Raw genomic sequence first — 22,205 nt, 5'->3', positions numbered from 1 at the left:
GGATAAATACGTGCTTGGAAAAAATTAGGCATAATTAACTTTTAGCAGTCCACATGCTCAATTTAGTCCTGTATGAATGTACAAACTGCAATACAGAGGGGAAAAACATATATTACAGAATCTAAAGATCACGGATATCCTCATACTCAAAACTACTAAATGTTGTTACTTTGCACCAGGAACTCTTTGTGTTCAGTGTTGACGGTTGTATCCCAGGTACATCTTAGGAAACATGACAGGTGATGCACATGTACAGTAATTTTTATTTAGAGGCCACAGCTCTTGCATATTACAACTGTTGGCTTTCATAAGGCAAAAGCAAGAATGAATCCACCAGCTAATTCACACAGAAAACAGAAAGCGTTTGGGGAGGGTGGGAACCCACGGGCATGCAGCAATGGCTCAGAATGCAATGTACAGCATTTTATATTTATATATATATTTATATAATATATACAAAACAACAGTGAGACCCAAACAAATGCCAGACATCTCATTCTACACAATTACAGAACAAAGACGGACCAACTTTTTTTTTTTTTTAATAAAAAAAATTCTTTTTGCTCTTTTTCCTTGTAAAAGTGCAACTCAATTAAAATAGAACCTGTTTCAAGGCCTTTTAATGTTGAAATAAAAATAGAATCTCCCGAGTTATCAAAATGGAGCTATGAGAATATTGCATCTCTAGAATACCCACTCGAAGTTCAAGATTCCTGTTGAACCATGTCTAATTCGTAATTGAGATGAGATCACATAGCATTGACACATGATAAAAAATGCAGGTCTAGACTTACTGTCGATGTTAAGAACAGTGAGTAGACGACGGTTTATCTGTAACAGCCGTAAACAAATACAGAGGTTTTATTTTCAGTTCGAAGCAGTTGGCATTCACTTAAAAACAGACGAGACAAAGAAAAGGGTCCACACACTCATCATCACGACAATGTACCATTAATGAATGTAGAATACGACAAAGAAGCGCCATATAGGATTGCATTGGACAGGGACACACCTATTAATCTCACTCAACATTGTCAAACAAATGGTTCTCCATATTGCTTAGTAACACATAGAAATGAATTTAGAAATGAATGAATCCAAGATAGGTGCTATCTTTATCATGACACAGCTAAACTGCCAATCATGGTTATTTTTTTTAAACATTTTTATTTTGATTTTCTTCAGTATAAGTACTATTTTTATAGTTAATAGTTCCTTCATAGGCATTTCGAGCTGACAAAGAGGTCCTAGAGTGGCTATCTGAGTTGGTACATGCATCGGTAACCAGGCTAAAGTCAAAAGTGTGAAAGGGAGGGGGTCGGGGTGAGGGAGGGTCCTAGAGGGAGGCCGGGGCTGAAGTCTCGGTGTCTAGTCGTCCTCTTCGTCCTCCTCGTCGCTGTCCTTCATGGAGATGCCTTGCATGCCTCCTTCCCTCACCGAAGCAGCGGCCTCCTCCATGGTCAGCCTGTTGCGCACCGTGTCGTACATCTTACTGTTCAGGGTGGAGTCGAGGACACCCTGCAGGCGGAAGTCCCGGTACTTTTTCTGCAAGAAGACAAATATATATGTCACGTGACACGCTTCCTGCTGTGTCTACTACAAAAGAAAGTTGACATGAGATACACGGAAGTCAGAGAAATAGTGAAACCATGGGCCAGCTTTTGGATCTTAAAGGACCACGTAAGCTGCAGGAGTCCAAAACCCATCCATGTGAACCCACGGTGCTCTAAGATAGACCAAGTTAGGATTTGTAGACAAAAAAAAGTTTCCAGTTTATCAACACCTTACCTTTGTAATCCTGATGAGGATTTTTAACTGGTAGACGTGGAGCTGCTGATCCATGCGTTCAGTGAGCCAGGTCCCCAGCAGGTTCATGGTGGCAGTGTACCATTGCTGAAACACAAACACAACACTCTCCAGCAAAACACACACCCACACACGTACTAAAGACACCATGACAGAAAACTAACCTTTAAGACGCAGGTATAAAACCAGAACTAAACATGTACATTTCATAATAACATCAGCATTCAGTCACTCGGATTGAAACTCAGTACAAAGTCTGTATCGCACTTCACAAGAAAGCCATTCTTGCATGAGTCAGAACGAGCAAATAATGCAAGTTAAGAAGTTTTCGAAAAAGGGGAAATCATGTTCAAAATAAATAAAATCTCACGAGCCACAGAAGTATTACAAGCTACAGAACATGGACGTGCTTCAACTGTTTCTTTTGATCGTAGATTAAAAGATATAATACTCCAACTTCTACATGTCAGATCGCCTCATCTCTTCATCGCGTGCTTTTAACTCGGAGTTCCGGACAGCATTAAATATAAATCACTGAGCCGATATCAAAGTTAAACTTTGGAAGTTAACGCTGGTGCACTGAAGTGGTGACAACTTCAAACTGTATGGTAAAACATTAGACTTGCTACATTTCTCAAACATTTCTCTCACCTTTTGGGGGTCTCTAATTTGGATGAAAAGATCAAAACTGGTGCAACGTCTCTAGGTAGGATAGCACAACGAATGGGAACGGTGAAACAGCTAGTCTGGCTTTAACAATAGGTAAGTACAATCAAAAAGCTCAAACATAATTAACATGCTTTTTAGGTCTGAGTAAGAGAAACTGCACAATGTTAGTGCAAAACTTATCTTAGCATAAAACATGAAGCAATAAACTGTCTCCTTGCTTTGACTTCATCCATAAGAAATATTCAATTATTGTCATACTAAGAGCTAAAAGTAAAAGCAGACCTTACTGAGCTGTGTGCCAAAAACTCAGGATCCACACTGCTCTAAACACTCGGTGTCATGATGTTAAAAGTGAGGAGATATAGTCAATTTGGTCGTCTCAGACACAGATGTGGCTGTGAGCACAGAGTCTCTACCCACCTTATGTCTGTGAGGGGCAACCAATCAGAAGAAAACTGGCTTCAAGGGAGGGTAAAGGGAGCCAAGACAGCTTGTTTTTAGACAGTGGGTGAATTGAGCAGCTCCACCAAGGGCCATTAAACAACAGAAGATGATTATTCTGAGCAGTAAACCATGAAAAGCTACAGTAACAATATCCAAGAATTAAAATATCGTTTTGAAATGAGCAAAATAGGTTCCCTGTCATAGAAATATGCACTCGGGTAATTTTACTAAACAACGGACTTATAAGCTTATCCCAGTGGTCAATAAGACACAAAAAAAACAGAAGAGCTTCTTTGGTGTCAAATCCCCCAACGACACTTCGCACTAAACCAACAGATGGAATCAAATTAAATTCTATGTAATGTTTACTAAAGTAAATGGAAACTGCTTGAATTTCATTTAGTGATCCCAACACACTCAAGGACACAAACAGACACACGTTTACCTTTTACACAAGGAAACTGCATTTATAGCGCTACGAAGAGATGGAAGGAGCAAGTTTATGGAATTTCTCTGAGTGCACTGATATTACAGCGACTTGAAGGAATTAATTAAAAAGAGGGAAGTCATAACGCATTGAAAAATGTATCTGTCTTGAACTGCAATTACCTTTTCAACTTCTAAAAAATGTTCAAGTCGATATTTTGTAGCAGCTGCATGGCCCATCAATTACTGAAGGCAATTACTAAGCCTTTATTTATAATTTATTCAAGTGGAAACGCGGTGCTGCGTTTGAAATGCCCTACACTGTGGATAGAAAACTACTATGGGGAATTGAAATTATAGTTTTGACACGGGTACATTAGCAAAAGAAAAATAGAATGAGAGTGAGTAAATGGTTTGCAGGCAGGGAGCAGCGGTGCTGTTTTCTTGTACCTTTTTCGCTCTCGTTTCCTTGGGGTGGCAATTTTCCAGACTGCACCAAAGTTACAAGAGAACAGCACCCATGTTTGATAGAAACGGGCGTCATACCTCCAAAAAAGGTCAACTTTAAACTTGTGAGTAGGCAGGAACGCAGAGAAGCTTTACAAGGCCCGAATTAGAGGTGGAAGGAGTTAGCTTAGTTGGTGTGTTTTTAGTTTTTAGGTTGAGGTTTATTGAGATCAGGATTAGGTGAATGGTTGAAAGGTTTGAACTTGCAGATGCCTGTCCACTTCACAGTCGAGTTGAGCGTGCAGTGCATGCAGACTTCGCGGGTGGGTGGGTGGGTGGGTGAGTGGCTGAGTACGTGCTAAGGACGACTGCTCTATGTGCAAATGAGGCAGAACTCTGAGGAGGGTCATGCTAGAAGATGTACACAGGAAGATTATTTGACTCTAAAATCATGCCAACCAACATAATGTGATAAAACAAGGCAACGCAACGCTAGAGATAAGTGCCACTTTTTGACTAGAGGAGGCAGCAGGAATGAAGTTAATCAGAAAACAGGAGATTAAAAGGATTGAAATAAATCAGCGTAAGAAAGAGAGATAGTAGAGCCTATGCAGCGTCTAGGAACGACTTCCACATGCATGCAAATGAATGAATGGAAATGCATTCAAATCAAAAAGAAAAAAACATTGAAGGCTTCGAACTTGCTAAAACTGAAACACTCACAGCTCAAAACAAAACAAAAAAAGTCAATTTCAACACAACGGTGCTGACTAGGATCTCAGTTGGGCACTCTGGGGCCACACGGGGGACACAAGGGGGTAAAAAGCTCCACAGTAGAAAAAATTAAGGACACACGGAGACAGGGGAGCCAGTGTGGACCTCAAAGACAAAAGCAAAACCCACTTCACAACAGCATCACTCCTGGCTCCAAATAAAAAAGAAGATTAAAAAAAAAAAGTCATATTCATCTGGCACAAAAATAGAAAACCATTGTCTGTCAGACATAAAAACGTGACGTCACTGCCTCACAGAAAGAACTGAGAATCTGTCAGACACACAAAGCAATCACACGCCTGTGGAGACACAGGTCTTTACAAACAGGTTCTAAATGACATGAAGCAGACACATCACAGCATTATGTGTTGTTTGAATCACACATGGAGGACACATTTATGTCAATGTATCCCATTAGGATTATGTTTGGTAAGACAGTGCTCTCTTCCCCCTGTAACACACTGGTTCCCAACAATTCACATCCAAGTCATGCCTTTTTATGAACCCTCATTAGACCTTATACTTTTTTAACCTGCATCATGTTTTCTTCTTAGGTTGCTTTCATTAATGTTTCAAATCCCTGGAGGCAATGGAAACAGCCGTGTGGAAGTTCAGCTGCAGTTTAGCAGCGTGGGAGTTACATAAAACTGACTAAAAATGGCTCGGACCTCAGAATACTAACAATAGAAAGCTAAAGTAGATCTATTAATGCCCCCAGAGCATAAAAGTGTAAACCTGGTCCGAGCAGGTGGAAGTCATTCATCATCTGTTCTCATCAATTGTGTAAAAACAACAACAGAAAAGGGAGAAGGCGTTTGTGCTGTTTTTAGGACTATATTTATATTTGAAAAAGCTTAGTCTTTTGTGCTTTGTCCGGTTTGTTGTTTGTCATGTCTCGTTGCCCTTCGTTTCTCTTTCCCTTCACCCCAATTGTTCGCAGCAGATGGCTGCCCCTCCCTGAGCCTGGCCCTGCTGGAGGTTTGCTTGTGTTAAAAGAGAATTTTTTTTTTATTGTTGTGTTTTTTGCCACTACTATCGCCAAGTGCTTCCTCGCAGAGGATCAGTGGGTTTCTTTGTACATCGATGTAGGGTCTTTACTTTTATATAAAGAGCCTTGTGCTGACTACTGCTGTGATTTGGTGATATATAAATAAGCATGAATTGAATTCATTTTTATTAAAAGATAAAGCGATCTGTAATTGCCTATTAAAGTATTAATGAGTCAAACATCCATTATTTCCCAATACCTTAGACTCCCGAACTTATAACCCTCTGTTTTTTACTCAGTTTTAGCTTTTTTTTTCAAAGCATGTTTTCATTTTGTGTTCATTTTATTCCCCTTTTTACTTTCTCCTGGGGGATGCTTTGAATTGCAATGTTTATTTAAAAGGTGTTACAAAGATAAATTTGCACTTTAGGACTGAAAAGTCTGTTGCAGGTTATCATTTTTACTACCAGTGCATCTATTTTCATCTTTCTCTTGCATTTTATCTAAATGATGAAATTTGGTTTATGCTTACACTGCTGTTCACTCACCTCAGTCTAAGTTGCGCAACAGACTGCTCGGGGTGTAATTAAAAAAAGGGGGGTGTGATGTCTCCTTTCTGTTCATATTTATCATCATCGTCATGACTGATCGCATTTTCCTTGGGTGGTTGGGAACCACTGTTCTAACAGATCAAGGGTATTTGCCATGTCAGCCTCTCAGATTGACCCAGGCCCGTCCAGCAGTGCATCATTCACCCAGCGTTTTCATTTCACACACAGAAACGGCACAGGTGCTTCACTGTGGACTGACGACAAAAGGACTGAGTGGGTTTTTATTTTCATTCAGGAGGCTGACATGTTTTGTGTGGAAAGCATCTGAAAGCAGAGGACGGTGGTGACTTAAAAAATACAAGAACTTGGTGTCCTGGAGTATGATCAGTATGGACAGTTCTGTTCTTTCCACAGAGAGCACTGCTTTAGATAATCCTTTCTGAGGATGCTTTTATGGACTCTTTGGTAAGTAAAAGTTTGATTTTTTAATACACAAAGGCCCAAAAGCACTGTGGCAATGCACACCAGAATGCAGAGGGCAGCTGAGATTCGGAAAGAAAAGAGACAGAGAGACAGAAAAGTCGAGAAGGGATCAGAAAAGCCTCTTCTTCCAGGCAGAAATACATTTCCTGGTCTCAAAATGGGACTTATCCCTCTCTGCCCTGTTGTTTTGCCACATTTTGGAAGGCCCCTCCCTTTTTGTGAGGAGGAGACGGCATCTTACTTACATCAAATAACCTTTCTATATACACCTCCTCATTGACCTTATCACGAAGCATATCCTGAGAGTGGCGCACAAAGGTCACGTAGCCGTCAGCTACATCCATTCCAGGTTTCTATAAGAACAGACAAAGAATAGGGTCACGACTCAGGAGAAGAGCAAACAAGCGGCTGTACCAATAATTACTGTCTTCAAAAAGGTAGAACAAAATCACTCAGATGATATTTTGTTCAGCTCTAAATGCTCACAAACAAAACAGGAAAGTCGGAGGCTGTTAAACTTACAGGTACATCCACATATTTTGAAGCAGCTTTCACCTGAAAGTCGAAACAAAACCGTCAAACAGTGGCTGAAAGGTGAAATGTTAATTATCGTCAGATTCATTAGGGCTTGGAATATTTTACTATTAAAGATACAAAACTAGAGTTCTTTTACCCTTTTTTAACCCCCCATGAGACAAAAAAAGCAGGCTTTCAGGAAATACATTCAGTTTTTCAGAATATAAAGTGAATTTTTTTTTAAAGAATAGTTTCAAGAAAAATAAACTGAGGCACTGAAGAAAGAAAAATCTTACCGTGAATGAAAGGAATGAAGAAAAGAGAGTGCCTTCATCATATCTGGAAATTTTGGCCAGCACTCCCTCCAATATGGCAACAAACTGAAAAACGAGAGGAATCATGAACAATCTAATAATCATATTTTAAAAAAGTCAAGTTACATTTTTTCTATTATTGTTATCAAAGTAAGCTGATATGAAGCTGCACCTTTGCAACCAGAAGCTGAATCATGTCCCTCACACTCTCCTCAATCAGCTCGTCTATCTGGGAGTGGAACTGTTTCTGTGGACAGCAGAAGAATTTCCAACAAAAGTGTTCACGTCAGCAAATTAAAAGCACAAAGCCTCATTGTCCAACATGCAATCATTGCCCCAGATGAAGTTTTTACCTCTTGGCCCAACTCCATAGCACACAATTTTGCTGATTGGTCCTTGGCGTCCACCATCACGTTGAACATGGTGCATAATGTTGGAGAGATGCGGAAATCTGTGGACTTGCTGCTCTTTGCCAGCTTGGACTCAAATGCCATCCTGGTGCTGCAGTGCAAATTAAAAATGATACACTCTAAAATGAAAATGTGCTGCAGATGTTCATTATGCAGAAAACAAACTCTTTGCATTTTGGAGCTTTTGTGTCTCTCGCAGTTTGTCATCATCTCCCGCACAGTCACACAAATACACACCGTTTGACACAGTTCTCAATCATGTTGCTCGACATGAGCTTGATGCGGCTCTCGAGGTGTTTGGCAAACTCCTCCTCAGGCCAGTGCAGGTCCCTGATGAAAGTCTGGAGGGCGTCCAGCTTCCAGAAGAGGTCCTCCGATGTCCCGGAGCCATTACTGCCATTGACCCAAACACACATACACAGGTCAGAAGACAAATGTCAACCTGTTACCTGGGGGGGATTAAAGGTTTGGAGGGGGTGGGGGTTGTAGTGGCAGGAGCAGAGGTGGATGCTGTGCCGCTACACTTTTTTTTTTTAACACAATTTTGCTCTGGCCATATACTGACTGGTCCACCTACGTGTCTCCTTTCCTGTTTGTTCAGGAGTTTCTGGACAGTCAGTTTATGGGCGAAAAAGGAGCGGGAAGGGTTTACTGTAACAGATCAATAACCATGCTACAGAGTATGATTATTGACTGGTATGTGAAGTGGCCACATGCAGGTAAAGTCACTGCAGATACAGCAGCTAATCACACAAAGGAGTAGGGAATGGAGGAAGTGAGGGAGGGCGTGCAAAAAAAAAAAAAAAAAAAAAAAGGCATTTATAGTCAGTGTCCAAAAAACATTTAAAAAAATCTCCAAATTGGCTTCACTCATCACAGGCCCTCTCTCAACATCCATGTCCCCAGGCTGGTGGGACCCCTGGAAGGATTATCAAACAAACCATGCAGACCTTTTTAGCCATCCTGAGTAGAGCTGATTGGGAAAAGTGTTACATTTAGAGTGAGGAAGGAAAGGAGATAAAAACAGAGGCGGAGAGGTTTGAACTCCTGCCTCTAAGCCTCTCCACTTTATCATCTCCACTCCGAGCCGCTCTGTCTGCCCTCCCAATCAGACTACTAGCAGGTGGTCAAGGTCAGAGATGAACCTACGGCCATGTACAATCTACAATTCGCTAAGCATCACTAGAGCAAATGTTTGTGGACAACAACTCTGGGGAGATACATATTTTGTACAATGGAGATCTTGATGTTTCAAATGGGGAACATTTTCTGCACGGTAGAACTCCAATAGCCTTAGAACTGCTTTTTTTTTTTTTTTTTGCTTGATTCGTTTATTTTTTTTTTCAGCCTGTATCTCCACACCTCAGCTCAACAGCATGCATGTTGAGACAAATGAGAGCATTACAGCCTCTCATTTTAGAAAGCACGTCCCCATCTACTCTAACACCTCTCAGTGACCTTGGCATGAACATGAACAGCAATAAGTGGCAAGTATTCACAGGAGAAAACCGATTCAGATTTTGCTGAATTTAAATGTCAGTTTCGACTTCATTTACATTTTTTGCTACAATTTCAAAATTTGGCAAATCTTTTTTAATTGTCCTTACTCATGGGCATCTTCATACCAAGTTATCACTGCTTTCTCAGTAAATCTAAAGTGAACTAGTTGAATACACACTCAGAGTCATATATAGCAGCCATCCATGACGGGGTAGAAAAGCTAGGCATTTGTGGAAGGTTAACTGATAGTCCTGCTACTGGCACTGGCAGATTTGGTACTTTGGGAATTTGGAGGTTCACATTTGGTAGATTCACATTGGGCAGATTACTTGTTAAACTCCTGCAGAAAAGACAGACAAAAAGAAAAAAAAAAGAATCCATAACAGTGGCGTGGGAGCTGCAGAAAGCAATGTAACACTCATCATAAAAGTAAAATCTGAAAATATGTGAAGACTGGAACAAAGAGTAACGCACATAAAAGGGACGGTAACTGTCAAAGACTCACATTTTACAAAAATACTCAAGAGTAAAGAGAGCTGGACACACACATAAAGTATTAAATGCAGCGATAGAGACAAGCAAAGTAATACCAAAAACCCAAAAAATGAACACGAATAAAGACCAAGAAAATACAGGTTACCTTAATACACTTTAAATATAATCTTTGCAATGAAAGGAAAATGTGAAAGCAGACATATTAAAGCCACAACAAATAAAGTAGCAACATAACACACTGGAGGCAAATTTTTTTCTGGTAACATGTCAAAGCACATGTCATGAATGTTAGTTCACACACAGAACAACAGGGATACTATGTTTTGCCCTGACCCCAATGTGTCGGCGAGAATTGGTGAGACATACATTAATCAAGCACTATTTTCAGAATAGAAAAACCAATTTCTTCTACAGGATAAAGAGGTTGCTCAGCCCACACTTGGCTCGTTCTTTAAAAGTGAAGCTACAGGAAGCTTGGATGAACATTACAGCTGCGCTACCAGATTTTTCAGCCTCCACACAGTCAGTCAGTCTGTCATCTGCATAAAAAAGCTTTGCATCTCCAGCCATCCTACAGCCTAGCTATAAAGACGGAAGCTCCTTACTTTACAGGCTCCCAGGACTCTCTCTCAAAGCCCTTGTGAATTGATTGTGCGATGGAGGACTCCATCAGATCCACATATCTAACCACCAGAGGAGCATACAGATCTTGAAGATGTTTGTGAAACTTTCCATTGCACAGATGATCTATGAGGGGGGAAAAAGCGTGTTACAAAAGGATATCATACTTTTATTTTTTTTTTTAGATGAAAATACCTGAAGGTAGCTGAAACATAAAGATGGGCCAACTGCATGAACTTACAATCTGTCCGGAGGAAGTCATTGAGCAGCTGGAAAAGGGGAAAGCTGTCCCAGCTCTCAGGTGACTGGATCTCCAGAGCGGCATCCATGTCGATGGCGTAGAGGGCCAGGAAGTTTTCTGCATGTTCCACCATAAGGTCTGTCCACCATGCAAATGCCTAGAGACACAGCAGGAGGGAAAGCAAACAGGTGAACAAGTCCTCCTGTTTAAAGATGAGAGGGAAAGGAGGGAATAATAAACACTACTGGACAGTATCGCTATTAAAAGGAAATACCACTGGGTTGATGCATGTTTGGTGTGTTGAGAGAATAGTTTGGCATTTCGGCAAATATCCTTACCCTTTCTTGCTGGGACTTGATTTTTCATACGTTGGATGTTACACTTGAATATGAAGTTTAAGTCAGAAGCTGGTTGGGTTTACTTAGTTTAAACACTTGAAACAGAGGGAAGCAGCTAGACTACCAGGGTCTCACAGCACAGGGTAAGAGGCAGGGCACACTCCTGGTTTTTAAGTGGGCTTTTTGTATTACCTACACTAATTGGCAGGTCACACAGTATTCGTATGCACAAGTTTGCTAGCATCACTGTATAACCTAGCGCTTCTCTTTCTCAACCAAGCATTGATGATACATTTCCTGTTATAGTAAAAAACATATAAAGCCGAATGCACCACAGACCACCCTCTCAAATGATTTCAGTAATTGCAAAACCTGCCTGTAGCTATTTGCATTTGTTTATCTGTGATCTGGTTAGCATTTTAAAATCGAGTATAAAACAGAGTTGCCAGAAGACTGATTTACTACCTTTGAGCAGTCCAGCTGCTTCTCTCTGTTACAGGTGTCCATTAGACGTCCCCTGTTATTTAATTTGAGAAGATATTTGGTTATATTTGTGGATACCGAATGACTTTTCCGTGCCGTGTGTGAATTCTGTAATTGCCGGGTATTTCCTTTCAAATGAACAGAAATTCTATCACAGCTGTCAGCTTGTGTGCTTGTGTATGTTTTCCATGGCATACAACTAGATCAAATCCACAGCTCTTCCTAATTGGTACATGAATTCAAATCCAGATTATACTTGGGAGAAGATTTGCACAGTGGGGTTGCATCTTTGTGCCTTCTATTCATGACAGTATCTTTACATCTAGGGTGCTCTTCTCATGCAAACGTGGATCTCCCTGCATGCTTTTCTCTCCAGCTGAGAGATGAGGGGGTCCACCATTCACATCACCAACAAACCCATAGCCCACTAGATGTGAATGTGTCTCATGCACATCACTGTCTAGACACACCAAAGACTGCAGCATACAGCATCTCTAGTGTTGGAGTGTGTCTGTTCCAATTAGTTAAGTAGGTGTCTGAGATTCAGCGGATCGTTTTTCTAGCACAGTCAGGACTTTCTCACCCTTTGACAGCAGAGGTACAGTAGTTGCTTTGCTGGCAGTCTTGGCTTGGCTTATTTGCTTATCATTCAGACTAACATATTGCCAAGTTCAATTAATGAAGCTGAATTTTTCCAAGTTATGCTGCATGCTCTACTTTACTGCTGTTTATTGTTAATCGACCACCTTATTTAACCACCACAGCAGCAGTCAGAACCGTACTTACCTTCCTACTTACCTGTCCACTTCAAACGTTTAAAAATCATGATAGCTCTAATGTTAGAAACACAAGCAGCAAACAAGGCTCTTCTCCATCGCATTCAAGGATATATACTCTTATATCAGCTAAAGGGGAGGACAGTAAATAGCTTCCAACAGGGAAGGGGAAAGGCTCAAAGGTCACCAGGCAGAGTAGCCTCCAACCTTTGTTAGTGGTTAAGGAACACATACAGGACCCTGAGAAATCTACGGCAGACCCACTGTTCAGCCAAAACAAACTCTAGTGCTGTATCAGTGCAACCATGTCAAGGGACCAGTCTTAAAGGGGGTGTAGTTTGCTTAGGGGAGAGATGTAGAATCATCTACTGGACATGCACAGAGCATTACGGGAGTTTCTCATTCAACTTGACTACATACCTCTTTTCCCTGCTTGGGCAGTCACCAATCATATGACAGTGAGAATACAGGAAGATGTTCAGAACAATAATGTATTTTTGAAGCATTTCTTTGTTAGGGTTTGTAAACTGAGAATAGACAGCAGAGAGGGATGGAAGAGGAGAAGCTGGAGAAGTAATGCTTAAACAGGTGCGGACTGTGAAATTAACTGCTGGATGGAGGGGAAACAAATGTTTATGGAGGATCAAACTTCAAAGGTTCACATGGAGCATACTTTGGGAAATTTACTGGTTCAGCATGCTAGGATAGAAAGGAAACCTCTTTATGGCCCGATGAACATGCTTTATGATAACAATTATGTTGTGCAAGCTAAAGTGTTTTTTTTTTAAATTTATATTTAAACAGATTTGCTCTCACTTCTGTGCCTACAAACCCACCCACTGAGTTCATTCTCTGTCTAGAAACGTGCTTCTTGCCATAGTGGCGCACATGCCATACAGGAGGGTCGTGATGGGGACTGAAGAGGAAAAAAAGAAAAAAAAAATACTGTACCGATTGATCTCCAGAACTTGTGACTGCCGCCTGTCAAGCATATTCAGAGAGATACAGTAAATCTGCTTTATCTGTATATTCTAAGATCACATTTGGATCACCTTCAGATCTACACAGCTGCACATGTTCATCATGCTTTCCATCAGCTTGATGTCTAAAGTCGCCAACACGATGGAATAAGGAAGCTAGATGGATTTTTAAAAGGAGATGCCTTCCTTGAATATTGGTTCAGCTTGTTCTCATTCCCAGAGTGCCAAATACTACCATTCTGTCAAAAGCTGCTAATATATTGAGATATGCGCAAGGTGTTGACTGGTGATGACACTCATATCACAGTTAAACCCACTGGGTAAGTGCAATTTGTCAGTGTGCACAGTTGTAAAGGGGCAAAATACAAAGTGAGATCTCTTCCTACTTCTAACCGAGTCGATTTTTATGCCTAAATGCTTAAAATTAGTTAGTGAAAAACAAGCAAAACAAAGCACAAACCGCAAATGGCTCACAAACCAAAGTGATTTGCTCCACAAAGACTCCTCCAATCACTTAATGCCAAATTGGTTTCTTTAAAGGAGGATCTGTGGAGGTGTCCTGTATTGCTAGAGCTCGTGTGTCAAGGCACATTTGACAAAGAAGAACTTTTGCATATATCTGCAAACATATATATCAGAATTAGACAGGACAGCAGTGTTTGACACCCTGGGATGAGAACATGTCCATTAGCTTGTGGTGCTAAACCAAAGCCATACAGATCTAAAGGTAAAACAGTAGCAAAGACTGTGTTTAAGTAAAAAGTTAACTAATGTCAATTTCACCATTTTATTTGGGACAAAAATATGCTAAATGTCAAAACAGCAGTATATCTTTGTAGACTCCATTGGAATAAACTGGTGAAATTAAGACTGACTGAGTTGTTACAGTTTATGTTACCTTATACCTCCACTCCACTCCATTTCACTGGGATGTATTATACTTGTGACTCCACTAGATTTATTCAACACACATCTTTTCTTTAAGACTATATTTATTCACATAAAATCCTATTTGAACTTACAACTTAGAATGCTCTGTTTATATTTAAACCCATACATGTCAGTTTTTTAGGCTTTTGAACCTTTTTGAAATACTTCACATGTGGCTATGTGAATTCCCATCTAAACCTCTCAGGTTTCATTTACATGGCTTTCACGATTCCCCCAAGAAAAAGCAAAAACATTATCTGATTTAAATGTGGTGATCTCTCCTTGAAGGCTTTTTACCTGTGCACCTCTGGAAAGCCTTTCACTGCAAATCTCAAACTTGCACTTTTGTGTCAAACTACCTTAACCTGTCGAGACTCATTACTGAGCTGGCTTTTCAGTACAACCCAGAGAAGAAAAAACAGTTTTCAGTGGAAGAGCCAACAGACAACAAGACTGAAGGTGGCTCATCGGGTGAGGAGCGGGACCAAGAGCAGGGCTAGACTGGTAAACTGGCATACCGGGCATTTTCCTGGTGGGCCGACTCACTTTTGGACCGATGGGGCAACTAAAAGACCGCTGCACACTGGCCCCACAAGCACTGACAGCAGCCCATTCATTCAGCTTCATTACTGCCACTGTATTGCCCAATAAAATGTCTTAACTACCAAGCCCGCCTCTACATTCACCCAAGTAGCTTAGTGTTGATGAGGTAGCGAAAAAGTGGAGCTGAAATGCTGAGACAGAAAAATAGAAATAAATGCAGCAAAATTAACCGACATGTTAGCTGTCGGGGCTGCTGCACCGTCAACTCCTCACAGGAGGCTGTGACTTTGTAAAAAAGTGCACGAGGAGGGACCACAGCGAGGGATACGCCTGGACCAAATATGCCAGGGCCAATTTTGTGTCCCAGTCCAGCCCTCAGCAGGAGTATGCTTCCTTTTTAAAAATTCACCAGCTTTGAATTCATCCCTCAGAATTTAAATGTTAATACTTTCGATTGTTGCTCCCCGCTAAGCCAGCTTGCCAGACTTAGGTCCCTGTAACTCTGGCCTCTTCCACAAAATGCAATTCAAGCTAAAGGCTTTTGACCATTTTGACACAATGGTGGACTGCAAGGGAGCAATCTAAACATACCGGTGCCTGAAGCGTACAAGGAGACGGCGCTGGAGAAGATAACAGCCATATTTAAATCAGGTAATGTTTTTGTTTTTCATTGGTAGAGTCACAAAACACACTACAATACAGACTATGGCAGTTTAGTATTATTGATAAAAGCATCTAATTGAATTTCACAAAGATCAGTTTTCTTGGGAACAATGTGTTTTACTTACTACTTTAAATTCAGTGTAAGGCCTGAGGTTTATTATAAGTGATCTTGTTGTGTGTGACCAAAGGGAAGCAGCGCAGTAGAAGCCATGAAAATGCGCATTAACTTGTTTCACATTTCTTGTACGTTTCTTGTCAACTTGTACCATTTCTGTCTAATTTACAGTCTACCCTCAAACATGGCCCTCTGATTCCATGTGGCGATGGTCCGTTGAACACCAATTAGAGCTTTCCGAAATTAAATTAATCTTTGAAAGTTTTTTCCTTTTTTTTTTAGATACCCATAGATGAAAGCAGCTTTATTTATAGAGGATTGATAATAAGGCTAGCTCCCTGCTGTGGGGCAAGTGAGATAAGAGTGAGAGCATAGAGGGAAAGTGCTTTGAGGAGGAGAGGAGGAGAGGGTTCTCACTCACCTCCGCATGGTGTTCCTGGTTCTGCTGGAGGACCTCTATGACTAACTCCGCCAGGCGAATTGTTTCCTCCAGCTTTTTGGCAGGCGTGACTAAGCGGCCTACGTTCTCTGAGACAAAAGGATGAGGGTGAGGGATGAGTGGTTAGTCAAGCACAGAGGATTCCAGGGGGATTTTTATGACTATTCAAAAGATTTTTTTTTCTGTTTATATTTTTGACCGTTTAATAAAAGTATAAACACAGCACTTACGCTGTGATGTTTACCTACCATACCCCCCATAACAAGTAAAGCGTGTTCTTATTTACTGTGTATGCATTTTGGGCTGCATGACATAAAGCAACAGAGTTGATGCATTTATGGGATAATCAGACTCATGTTGGAGGAGTATCAGACACAGGAATAGTGGCGCTGAGATGGAGGTGCAATGCAGCATTGAAAACATGCATATTGTGTAGCGGTACTGAATAAGCCATCTGTATAAGGAGCTGTCTCATGGCCAAAAATACTCTGTGAACACGCACAGTAAAAATTATTCATTCCTTCTCTTTGAAGTTATCTGATTGGATGAGATTATTAATTCAAAGCTAATAGTACTGGATGTCTAATAAGGATCGGGTTCTCTACAAACACTCGTGGCTAGAACTACATGAAAGGGACATTTATACATATTTCTGTAATTCTTTTTTTCTTAAGACCAACAAGTGTATAAGAATCTTCTTAAATATATATTATTTTATAAGTAATCTGATCTCAATATAATAATACACACATTGGCTGGCTCATAGTTTTCTTAGTTAGAACTAATTTTATAAAAAGGCAGGTGCTTGGATCAAATTAATAAAATAGTTGCCAATTATCTGATGAAATTCCTGAAGGTAATGAATATTTTTTACAAGCGTGCTGATTTTGGATTTCTCTTAAACTGTGCTTATGTGCTCATGAAAGCTGTTCCTCACTTATCAGCTGGTGACTTTGGTCTATGATTAGCAAAAGCTCCAAATCACTTGCTCGTACCTTTGTCGGCAGAACGATCTGATAAAAACAGATATGTGTCATGAAATGGAGTTGTTCCTTAAACACTGTGATTATATGGCATGACATATTTTGAACATGGAACTGAATGGCTACACAGATCTGAAATCAAAAGCACATAAATACATAACTCTACATAAAACAGTAGAAGTCTGCAGTCGGCAGTTCTAACTGGAAGCCTTTTGCTGTTTTCATTATTATTTTAGGGTTCTGCGGGTATTGCTGCTCAAGCCAAATGAATATTTTTTTCGGAGCCTGGTGAAAAATTAAGTGAAGGAACCCTAAGCTAGCAGTAGAGATTACACTTTCAAATGCCACATAGAGGGAACTGAGCTGTAAAGTAATATTTAAGACTTCTAATAATGCCTGATCACGAGGGTTTGAATTAGATATAATATGGTTTAAAGAGGAGCAAAGTTTTGTTTGTTTTGTTGTTGCTTTTTTATTCCATTGCACATGCGCTCCAAGAGAAAGCCATACAAACTCCACAAAGAATGGCCCTCTCCAGGTTTAAACCCAGGGCCTCCTGACTGGGAGGCAAGGGGGATATTTAGGATGGTTTCAGATGTCTCAAATTTCTTATACTTGAGATTTTGTGGTTGTCTTTAGCATCTGTGCTACATCTTTGCTTTACTTTACTCCCAGACAAAAATCCCCATAATGCATATCTTTATATAATGAGCTCATTTTCATGTGTGGCCTGTGGTGAAAATGTATGCTAATTTGTGTGATGGGGGGGAGGGGGGGGGGTTGCATTAAAGTGTTGCTTATGTCTTTTTACATTACATTATAATGTAGATAAAAAATATAGGACCATATGTGAGAGATTGCATTACTTTATGGTTTTGATGGTGTCTTAACATGTCTACCGAAAAACACACTTGTTCACCTTTATTCAAGTGTGAGTACACTACATTTGAATGGAGTGAAAATAACATTTTCAGCCGTATAATTAACTGCTCCAGATTTGAATCTGGAAAAATATAAAGTAGTACAATCTCTACAGCTTTACTGCTTTTTTAAGACATGCCAAGACATTTGAGAACTTGTACAATATTTAAAGTGTGTATAGAAGATGTGCTAATGGTAAATGCATGCATATGTCTTACACTGATTTGCAGTAAACATGTGTGTAAGGTGTGGGTGTATTTGTATATGTAAATGTAAGTGTGCACTATAGCTAAACCATAAGCTAAACATGGGTTCACCTGGATCCTTTTGATCCTTTTGACCTTTCTCAACTTCAGCGAGAAAAAGGGGAGAGAAAAGATAAAAAGGAGATGTTTAGAATTAGCACGGCTCTATGGTTATTTTCACGAAAGGGGATGGGGGCTTGGGGGAACTCAGGCTTGTTGTTCATCGCCACGTGACCCTTTAAATGAATCTGCTGGGACACTTTCAGCTCCAGGGACTGACGCTTCTGGGCAACAGACAAACGTCACAAACACACAATAAAAAATAGAAACACTGAACCAGTAGCCTGTGGAAAATTTAAAAAAAAAGTGATAAGATGTTTTTTTTGTTAACAAACAGACAAAGCTTCGACTATTGCAAACAGGTAGGGGACACAAACAGCTTAAAGGACCGTAGACAGGACACGCTGAGTGACTTGAGTTGACCTGAGTCAAGTTAAAACACAAACTGGAGCTGTTACATCCATACACCCTATCCTGTTGTTCCCATTCAATAGCTCTGTCAACAGATGCTCTTTCACTGTCACTGGAGACACGGTGACAAACAAGCCTACCTGTTCGGCACAGCACACCACTGACACATGATCAGACCAAATGACTGAAAACAGATACCAATGTAAGCAATATAAAAATGCATTCAAGTCAAAGGAATGGGCTTCAAACCAAAAGAAAGAAGCTTACAGACCAGACCGCTCATTCATGTCCATCACAAACAGATGGTGCAAAAAAATGGACCCCTACTGATTCTGTGTGGTACTGCTCAGATCTCTCGACTGGTGCACTCCCCACTCACTCTCACAGACAAAGGCACAGATAAAAACAAGCATGGCAGGAGCAACATTTCTGGAGAAAGAGAAGAGGCAGAAGGGAGGGGATGAGGTGAAGGTGCGCTTAAAAGAATGAGGGGGGGAATGGGAAGAGATGATGAAGGTACTCACGGATGGTTAAATCCATCACTTGAGATGCCAAGCAGAAGACAGGGTGCTCAAACATTTCCCTCTTTTTCCCTATAAAAAAGGATCGGGGCATGCAAAAGGATGGGGTCAGAAGGGGGAAGTCTAGAGGTCAGAGGGTGATGGGAAGAGGGCTGTCCAGGTGAAGGAGACAATCTGTTGGGCAGGAGGCCCAATAATAAGGTCAAATCGTTGGTAAAATTTGAATCAGATGCCTCACAAGGACAGGTGGAAATAAATTCACACAGCATGAAAAGATAGTAAGGTTTCAATCCTTAGTATCTTTAGCACCCTGAGGGATTTCTTTCAAGGCATAAACAACATCAGAGATCTCTATGTAAATGTGCATGTCAGTGCAACTGGTATGTTGAAAAATAGACACAGCAAGAGGAAGAAATAAGACATCCTAAAATGTCTTTGTGTATTTTTTCATATGTAATCCATGCCAGTAAAGAAAGGCCGTGTTATGTCTCAAAGCACATGCAAGGCTGATGCTGGTTTGTATGCATTCAATCCCAGCATTCCTTTGGTTAGAAGCCACTCATCACATAGTGGAGAGGTTAGAAAAAGTGACATCTGTGTGGAGAGGGGGGAAAAAAAGCAGAGCAGACAGGGGAGGGAGCAGAAGATAGTGGTCTTCAGCAAGAGCATAAGACACAGTTGACAGGAGAGCTGCTGGTATTTCAAGGCAGGGAGTGTAAAGAGGGGCGGGCGGAGTCAGCTGGAGGTATCAGAGAGGTTGGAGCTAACAGTAAGATAGTGGAAGAGAGGGAGTGTGTGTCGACTGGGAGCTGGGAGTCATTTAAGCTGAACTTACAATCCAATCATCAAATGTCAGAAGCCAGGATACTACACAGCTCGAATAGTCAAGGCACAAAGAGAGATCGGCACATCAACAGATTTCAGGGCTTTGGATTTGAATGCATTTTTACTCACACACCTCTACACAAAAGCCAACTTGACCTACAGAACAGCACAGAGCTAAAGCAGGCCTGAAACAAAGGAGAGAGTTATTGGACTGAGAGACAGAAAGTGACTGTGACAAATCATTTGCCACAAATCATTTGGGATATGGACACAAATATACCATATACCAAGTGAATTTACCATGTGTAAATTAATTGATAACATGACAGGCAGTCTTACAGAAGAAAAAGAACATATGGAGATATACTGATTGTTCACTCTGCCGTTTTTTTCTACCAAACCACTGACTGGGCACTTCAATCTGAGTCTGTAAAACATGACATCTTCATGATCAGTAGGAATGTTTAGCAGATGCATAGCATTTGTACTCTGATACCAGCAGTCATTATGTGACAGTGAATTGTGTTGTTCTGGTTACCTTCAATTTTAGCATAGTCTTTAATCCGCTGGTAGTTGAGCTGAGCAGCCTGCTCCAAACATTTGCGAATTACCCCTTTAACTTCTTCTGGTGGAACCGGGGTCACAATGTCCTTCATCAGGACCTGCAGGCCACATCGAAGATGACTCACAGAACCTCAATATTTCAGAGGGCACCTTTTTCATTGTTCATAAAATGTTTTTATTTAAGCATTTACTAACCCTCTCCAGCAAAGATAAAGTGGCCTTCAGTGCACCCTCTGGACGACCGAAGGGGAAACAATATCTACAAGGGAAGACCGAAGATTTAATAACAGAGAAAAATACCAATAACCGGGATGTTTTGTGACTTGGTGTAATCTGGTTTTAGTGAGGCGGCAATCACCTGAAATTTACAATCCGGTTTTCCAATATCACACGCAACCGCTCCTTGATGTCTTCAAAGCGCTCCTTCTCATCCACTGTCACTGTAGTCAGCCCGTCTGGCCTATGAAGATCGCACCCACAAACGTTAACCCAGCTGCAACCCCAAAGTACAACGTATATAACCCTTTATCTAAGCCCCCAAATCGCTGGTTAACAGCTTTCACACCCCAGGTAACTGATTGAGTGATTTTTTTTTCTTTTTCTTGAGTTCCCTCCAGTGTTACACATTGAAAAAATGACCATGTCTCACCTGTTTTCACCTTGAATCAGTGGATTTTTGGACTCCTTTTTCTTTCTAAACTTGAATATGCATGCTCGTTTAGAGGCAGCACGGGGATCTGGGCTTTGGGAGCTCTTTGGGGATTTTAGGACCTCATAGCCCAGTGGGCCCCAGTAACTGATGCCCTCTCTGACTTTAACAGATGCATGGGAGGATGAATAATATGGACAGTAAGAGACTATGGCAACAAAGGACAGAGAGAAAAGAAAAAAAAAACAAAGAAAGTGGTAGAAAACAAGGAAATATGTAGAGATACGCAATTGATTAACAACATAACATGAAATACAGAAAGAAAGGCCAAAAAAATGTACAACAACATAAAAAATTAAGAAAACATAAACATGACAAAAATAATTTGATGGAAACAAAACCTTTCCGTTCTGATCTTATCCTGTGTTAATGCATCTTTAAATTTCTCAACTGCTGCATCCATAGGAGGCATAGCTTTGCCTGACAAAGTGTAATTTGTTACAAATGAAGGTTGAAAGTCACAAAATGTAAATATGTTTATAAATGTCATAATGTTTCATAAAGAAGGACTTAGCGCACACCTGTTCCCATGGACATGAGAGGCACAAAAAGCGAAGCTGTAGTGAAGAAGTGTGGGGTCGATAATGGCCCCATTTTCTGCCCTTTCCAGGAGATCACGCAGGTAACACAGGTGTCTGTGACAACCCCGAACTCCGTTCCTTGCGCAGTATTCATCCAAGACAAACACCTGGCCCGGACTGAACCATCCCTACACCACACAAACACAGACACACAGTGTACTACTTGATAACAACTGACTAAAGAGCACTCACTGTCATTCATGCGACAACGAGCGGAAACTAACTCACCAGGCAGCAGAAGGTGTCGTTGAGCCTGTGGTCCAATGTGAGTCGCTGCATCATCTCAAAAAGCGAGGCGTGGTCAAAGCTACAGGGGTTAGCGGAGATAAATTCATCCATGCCATGTTTCTGAGCTCTGTCAGCGTCTATCCGGCCAACGGCACAGGGAAAAGCACACGGTTCAGAGGAGACGACATCAGTGAGGCACAGGGCA

At 40.9% G+C, this 22,205-nt stretch overlaps 1 protein-coding gene across 12 annotated transcripts in view; it reads right to left on the bottom strand.

Moving 5' to 3' along the window:
* Nucleotides 1-243: 243 nt before the first annotated feature.
* Nucleotides 244-22,205, bottom strand: part of cadpsb (Ca2+-dependent activator protein for secretion b) — a 67,780-nt gene continuing 45,818 nt past the window's right edge. For 2 of the 12 annotated variants that reach the window (XM_005927504.3, XM_014335230.2), the window contains 20 exons: nucleotides 22,001-22,137; nucleotides 21,713-21,900; nucleotides 20,841-20,942; nucleotides 20,678-20,741; nucleotides 20,457-20,580; nucleotides 19,097-19,165; nucleotides 15,935-16,041; nucleotides 13,234-13,263; nucleotides 12,703-12,711; nucleotides 10,686-10,842; nucleotides 10,429-10,570; nucleotides 9,507-9,668; nucleotides 8,066-8,221; nucleotides 7,772-7,919; nucleotides 7,591-7,665; nucleotides 7,401-7,484; nucleotides 7,111-7,143; nucleotides 6,834-6,941; nucleotides 1,789-1,893; nucleotides 244-1,545 (listed from right to left, as the gene is read on the bottom strand). In XM_005927504.3, coding sequence (XP_005927566.1) covers nucleotides 1,369-1,545; nucleotides 1,789-1,893; nucleotides 6,834-6,941; nucleotides 7,111-7,143; nucleotides 7,401-7,484; nucleotides 7,591-7,665; nucleotides 7,772-7,919; nucleotides 8,066-8,221; nucleotides 9,507-9,668; nucleotides 10,429-10,570; nucleotides 10,686-10,842; nucleotides 12,703-12,711; nucleotides 13,234-13,263; nucleotides 15,935-16,041; nucleotides 19,097-19,165; nucleotides 20,457-20,580; nucleotides 20,678-20,741; nucleotides 20,841-20,942; nucleotides 21,713-21,900; nucleotides 22,001-22,137 — 2,177 coding nt within the window. In that variant the 3' untranslated portion in view covers nucleotides 244-1,368. Of the gene's footprint in view, nucleotides 1,546-1,788; nucleotides 1,894-6,833; nucleotides 6,942-7,110; nucleotides 7,144-7,400; nucleotides 7,485-7,590; nucleotides 7,666-7,771; nucleotides 7,920-8,065; nucleotides 8,222-9,506; nucleotides 9,669-10,428; nucleotides 10,571-10,685; nucleotides 10,843-12,702; nucleotides 12,712-13,233; nucleotides 13,264-15,934; nucleotides 16,042-18,173; nucleotides 18,207-19,096; nucleotides 19,166-20,456; nucleotides 20,581-20,677; nucleotides 20,742-20,840; nucleotides 20,943-21,712; nucleotides 21,901-22,000; nucleotides 22,138-22,205 lie in introns of all 12 variants that reach the window. The other 10 variants (XM_014335233.2, XM_005927505.3, XM_042223033.1 and 7 more) reach the window with 7 other exon arrangements.

The sequence above is a fragment of the Haplochromis burtoni genome, unplaced genomic scaffold (assembly GCF_018398535.1).
Source record: "Haplochromis burtoni strain Fernald_Lab_line unplaced genomic scaffold, NCSU_Asbu1 Contig_100, whole genome shotgun sequence".
NCBI classification, from domain to species: Eukaryota; Metazoa; Chordata; class Actinopteri; order Cichliformes; family Cichlidae; genus Haplochromis; species Haplochromis burtoni.
This window is presented reverse-complemented; position numbering and strand designations above follow the sequence as displayed.